The 6782-nt window shown below is 34.9% G+C and overlaps 1 protein-coding gene across 1 annotated transcript; it reads left to right on the top strand.

The window, feature by feature from the left end:
- Nucleotides 1–1098: 1098 nt before the first annotated feature.
- Nucleotides 1099–6555, top strand: LOC141325651 (uncharacterized). Its single transcript, XM_073834415.1, has 2 exons — nt 1099–1613; nt 3653–6555. The coding sequence occupies exons 1-2, from the start codon at nt 1298–1300 to the stop codon at nt 5191–5193; spliced, it is 1857 nt and encodes a 618-aa protein (XP_073690516.1). The 5' UTR covers nt 1099–1297; the 3' UTR covers nt 5194–6555.
- The last annotated feature ends 227 nt before the right edge of the window (nt 6556–6782 follow it).

The raw sequence follows: 6782 nt of genomic DNA on the forward strand, positions 1-6782 counted from the left end.
TCAGGTCAAATTGTTAGATATGTCAAATAAAGTATTTTAGAATGGCTAATTCTACTTCTCTTTCATTGGTTTTACTGTCCAAAAGATACCAATAAAAATCTCTCTCAATAGCATATATTTTGAATCCTAATGTTAAGATGCACAAAACCTTTTGGAAATCTAAAACTAGTCAGAAGACTGTTGCATATCCACTGTACCGTATTCAAATGTTCATGTATTGTGTTTTGTCTTTTGCAGGAGGACAGAGCAAAACTGACTGTTTAGACAGTTTAGGCCTAATTTTCAGAAAAGACTCAATCATGTGTATTGTGAGCAGATTTAATTTACCTATAACATAAACTTTGTTCAGCAAACAAACAGAAGCTTAACCATACTTGCTTGATGTGCAAAACAAACTTAGTTTTTTATGGAAGCTCAAACATGATGTGTAATAGCAAGGAATGAACCCCATTGGTCCTCATACATCAAGCAAGCTTGCTTGAGCTTCTATTTGCCATTACTGATGTGTGCGTTGATTTGTTTCTATGTGGATATGTGATGGACCACCCCTTTAAAATATAGCTGTGATTTTTGTCTGTTACAGAGGCAGTGAACTGGTTTTCCAATGTGTTCAAGAAGGCTTTGAGGATTGGAGTGAATTCTAAGCTGGGGGAACTGAGACTGCTTGAAAGCTGTACATGTTTTAGACATCAAATAAAGAGTTGCTTAAAAAAATGTTAGATGTGAATGTATTTTCTTGGACTGAAATATATGGAGGGCAAAATATATTTTTTTATGATTTTAAAATATATTTTTAAAAACATATTTTCAAAAATATACAAAAAATGGCCAAAAAATTTATTTGTAGAAAATATATTTCTGTAAAAATATTCTGTTGATGCTCAATACCATGATGCTTGTCTATAACTTTAAGTCATTTTTATTGATTTGTGCAGATCGGCTTTTTAAAGAAAAACAACAGCGCACCTTATAACAAAGTCATTTCACCCGCATTATTTTCCTCCTTTCGGCGCTTCACACTCCAGTCCAGCGGGTGGCACTAAGACACTAACTTCTGTTTGACAAACACCATTAAACATAAGAAGAAGATTAGTTACACTGCGTTCTCTGTTGTTTTGTCTGATTCTGTTTTAGTACAATCTGTGAGAAATGTAGTTTCTGTAAACAGAAAAGTACAGTTTTGAATCAGATCAGTAAATACCTTTGCTATTCTCATCCTTATATCTGTGACTAGGTTTTGAAGCAAGCAGGAATATCTGGAGAAGTATGAGCTGAACTGAGATCTGCTGCTGTGAAGATGTTTATTAAAGTAGAGAGTGAGGAGAACACGAGTGAACTAGAAATCTGGAAAATAAAACATGAGGAACCAGAGCCTTTGAAAATAAAACATGAGGAACCAGAGCCTTTGAAAATAAAACATGAGGAACCAGAGCCTTTGAAAATAAAACATGAGGAACCAGAACTTTTAAAAATAAAACTTGTGGAACCAGAACATTTTAGAATAAAACAGGAGGAACCAGAACCTTTGAAAATAAATCAGGAGGAACCAGAACCTTTGAGAATAAAACAGGAGGAATCAGAAGCTTTGAGAATAAAACTTGTGGAACATGGAGGTTGGTGTTTAATCTTCATTCATCTTTAGTGACTGTTTGTGGTACATCAGGCTTTCATAATACTTCATAATGAGCTTTAATAATACTTACAGCAGTTTTAGATTTAGTTAACTGTAATAGAAACAATCTTTAAAGGGGATCAGTTTGTTGAAAAGTATATATGGGGGCAGTAACACTTTCGATGAAGCCCCATTCATAATACATTACAATGGTATTTTTAAGGCACTATAATGAACACATAATGCATTATATAAAAAAAACCCTAAGTTATATCATCTCATGAATAATCATAACAATTTTAATACATTATAATACTTGAGTATTTGTGGTTCTAACCTAAGATTGTGATTATTTATAAGACACAATGGACGGCATATTAAATCTAGGTAATTTATAATGTATTATATCATATCACATTTATTTTTTACATTATATTTTACAGTTTTATTTTGATGGTCCCTCGGTCTATTAACTATAAGCAACTTTCCAACTACATGTCAACTAACACTCCTTTATTATTATTATTAGTCTAGAATTAGTAGACTTAGGCTAGGTAGAAAATTCACATACTTGCAAAGTTACATATTAGTTTATCCTTAGGGGATCCATCAAAATATGGTGTTAGAATATATTTAGCATAATACTAATAATAATTACTGCTAGCTGTCATGCAGTTGCAGAGTTACTTATCAAAAGCTGTCTAAAGGGTACCATCAAAATAATCAAACTGATAATACAAATGTGTCATGTTACACATTCATCTGATACATGATGATACGAGATGATACAACATACTATAAGATTTTTATAATGCATCATTAATTCATTATAATTCCTCAAGAATACTCTTATAAAGTATTATAAATGCAGGCTTCACAGAAAGTGAATTATTTTTTTAACAGATCAAACAAGGCTGATACAGAAACAGTAGTGTTAACTAAAGTCATGGTGGTGAGGAAGAAATAGTCCAATGCTATTACATCATTAGTTTCAGGGTTTGTACAACATTTTGGGAGAGAAGTTCAAGAACTTTTCAATGACTTTTAAGTATTTCATACAACTATTTTCAGCTCTTTAAAGCTCTAAAATAATCCAGTTTAAACGAGGTGTTCTCTGATTGGCCAGCTATCCGTGGTTTGTGATTGGCTGAATACCTCAAGTGTGTGTTGGAAATGTAACACCCCTAAACATGTCGTGATGCCATTTCTTGGTGCATCGAGACAGAAATGATAAAACCCATTATAAATTAGGCATTTGATGCATACATTATTGTTTATATTGATTCTTGATTTTGATGATTGATTATAATGACTCATACTGTCTTTTTATGCATTTTGTCACGGCGTGTAAACATAACCCCATGTCTGCATTTGCAAATGTAGAACGTGAAACAAGCACTACCCTACACTGCTCAAAACTCGCATTCAATAGTCAGTACTGAATTCTTTAATGTACTTACAGGCCGTCAGTCGGAAGCACCGACCCACTTTATAGCCTTAATTTTATATTTAAAACATTAATCTCAGCTCTAAAACTTTTAGTTTAGTTACTTTTTTATATTATCTGTTTTATATATTTAATACTTAGTCAGTTTGGTTAACTTTGGTTAAATCTTTTATGTTAATACTGTGCAGTGCACAAAACTTAAGATCTGAGAGATGGTTCAAGTCAGTGTTCATGATGTTAAGTTTAGAGATGTTGTGCATCCATTTATTATTAGTGTGACATTTTAGCATGCAAATAAAGGGGAGAACTTTAAGATATCGACCCTAAAAGTCGGCCAAAAAATCGGTAGCACATATCGGCAATCGACTGACGCTGACCTCTAAACATCGGCATCGTTTATAGAAAAATCCTAATCGGTCGATATCTACTTTAAATGATCATTATTTTTGATATCCCACACACCAGCTCTACCAAATCTGCTTCTGGCGCCACCATCTGTAGGACTTATTGGCACTGCTGTCAAATGTTAGTTTGTTCATGTTTTTCAGCTTATAACAAGTTCCTAAATATGAATCATTTTACTTTCATTTCAGAGTCGATTAAAGAAAAAGAGGAGAATGAAGAATCAAGTCAAGTTGAGGAGAAAAATCATTTCAAAACAGAAAAACCTTTGAGTTGCTCTCAAGTCAAACAGAAAGATTTAAAGAAATGTTGCACCTGTAGTCAGTGTGGAAAGAGTTTCACAAGAAAAAGAGATCTTGAGCGTCACATGAAAACTCATACTGGAGAGAAACCATTCACTTGTGATCAATGTGGGAAGAGTTTTTCACGCTCATCAAGCCTTAAGGAGCACATGAACATCCACACTAGAGAGAAGCAGCACACATGTGATCAGTGTGGTAAAGTGTATTTAGCAGCTTCAGGTCTGAGGTATCACTTGAAAGTTCATACAAAGGTGAAGCCACATTCATGCCATTTGTGTGGAAAGAGATTTTGCCGTCTACAAAGTTTGAAAGTATATGAGAATATAAATACTGGTGTGAGAGAATGCATGTGTTCAAAGTGTGAAAAGATTTCTATTTCGGTAACTTGTTTAAAACTGCATAAGAAGATCCACACTAGAGAGAAATCTTATGAATGCTCACACTGCAACAAGCGATTTAGTCGTTCAGGAGACCTGAAAACACATGAGAGGATCCACACTGGAGAGAAACCTTATGAGTGTTCACACTGCAACAAGAGATTTAGTCAGTTAGCATGTCTGAAAACACATGAGAGGATCCACACTGGAGAGAAATCTTATGAGTGTTCACACTGCAACAAGAGATTTAGTCAGTTAGCATGTCTGAAAACACATGAGAGGATCCACACTGGAGAGAAATCTTATGAGTGTTCACACTGCAACAAGAGATTTAGTCAGTTAGCATGTCTGAAAACACATGAGAGGATCCACACTGGAGAGAAACCTTTTAAGTGTTCAAACTGCAACAAGAGATTTAGTCAGTCGGTACATTTGAAAAGGCATGAGAGGATCCATACTGGAGAGAAACCTTATAAGTGTTCACACTGCAACAAAAGTTTTAACCAGTCATCATATCTGAAAATACATGAGAGGATTCACACTGGAGAGAAACCTTATAAATGCTCACACTGCAACAAGAAATTTAACCAGTCATCATATCTAAAAATACATGAGATGAACCACACTGGAGAGAAACCTTATAAATGCTCACACTGCAACAAGAAATTTAACCAGTCATCATATCTAAAAATACATGAGATGAACCACACTGGAGAGAAACCTTATGAGTGTTCACACTGCAACAGGAGATTTAACCACTCATCATATCTAAAAATACATGAGAGGATCCACAAAAGAGGGAAATCTTATGAATGCTCACACTGCAACAAGCGATTTAGTCAGTCAGCATGTCTGAAAACACATGAGAGGATCCACACTGGAGAGAAACCTTTTAAGTGTTCAAACTGCAACAAGAGATTTAGTCAGTCAGTACATTTGAAAAGGCATGAGAGGATCCACACTGGAGAGAAACCTTATAAGTGTTCACACTGCAACAAGAGATTTAGTCGGTCAGAACATTTGAAAACACATGAGAGGATCCACACTGGATAGAAACCTTATAAGTGTTCACACTGCAACAAGAGTTTTAGTCGGTCAGAACATTTGAAAACACATGAGAGGATCCACACTGGAGAGAAACCTTTTAAGTGTTCAAACTGCAGCAAGAGATTTAGTCAGTCATCATATCTGAAAATACATGAGATGATCCACACTAGAGAGAAATCTCATAAGTGTTCAAACTGCATCAAGAGATTTAGTCAGTCAGTACATTTGAAAACGCATAAGATGTTTTACCCTGGAGAGAAACCTTATAAGTGTTCAGTACATTGGATCCTCACTGGACAATAACCGTATCATTTAACTGCATGTGGGAAGCGTTTTATTCGTCATCTGCTATACACAGTCATGCAGAAACAATCTTTTTTATTTTATTTTTTTTTTAAATCTTGTGTGTATCTCTGGCAGATTTACACATACTGGTCTGACATGTATATGTATACCCATCCCTACTTGTAAATTAGTAGGAGTGAGATCAGTCTCATTACTTTTTTATTAATACATTATATTTACATTTAATATTTTACAACATTGCTGTCAACTGATTGTATTTGCATAAGAAATTTTTTTTTTTAGCTTTAATAGTTGAAAGCCATGATGTTTTAGGTTTTGTTCGAAATATATAAATAATATCAATGGGATTGAATTAAAAGCCTTTATTGTCTTTGTATTTTTTTGCATACAGTGAAATTATGATCATTACTGCTGACTGGTGTTAGAAAACATGTACCACAGACAATATATGAGACTAGAGACTACAGACTGTACAGTATCATTATAAAAGTATATACAACAACCGATGTGATTTCCCTGTGGGCCACTGTACAATGTGCGTTGGCCCATTGCATCTTGTTACTCACCTGTGCTGTTTTGGAAAGCGCAATATTTAAATCCATTGGGGATGATCGTGCAGTAGTAATATTATTTCGTTTGGCTTCAGTCGGTTTTGTCAAGAGCTCTGGTTTTTGATTCTATTTATTAAATGATGAGCTGTTTCCCCACAAAAGCTGTTGTTTTAGCATAATGAACCCATCACCTCTGTTGACATTTAATCAAACTAAACAGCCTCTGGTTTCCTTCCCTGCATACTGCCGAAGCAGCAGCATTAGCCATTTAACTTTTTTGGCTAAAGGTTGAAGACCTTACCCCTTGAGTCAAAAGCAACGTCTTTACTAATAATCCACAGGCAGGGAAATTCACAGACAGGAATGGTAGGAACACACAAGAGGTAACCTTGCAGCCGGACACCAGAACACGAACACAAATCAAATAATAAAGACAGGTTAACCAGACAAAGAAAGATGATGGGAATAACTATATGACAGGAAAACCAAATATGGGTATATGGGAGAAATCAAGACAGAGAGAATGATGGGGGTGTAACATTATTCCCCCCTCCCGGAAGGCGCAACTTGCCGTAGACAAGGAATGAAGAAAAAAGTGGACTGGAGAGAATGGAGAGGGCTGGGAAACAAAGTCTATGCAGGCCCAGGTGAAAAAAAAATATACTTAAATGCAATTAAAATACACTTAAATACCCGCAAATACATTTTTAGTACATTGTTTTTTTTGTGTTAAATAAA

The sequence above is a fragment of the Garra rufa genome, chromosome 2 (genome assembly GCF_049309525.1).
Source record: "Garra rufa chromosome 2, GarRuf1.0, whole genome shotgun sequence".
Lineage (NCBI taxonomy): Eukaryota > Metazoa > Chordata > Actinopteri > Cypriniformes > Cyprinidae > Garra > Garra rufa.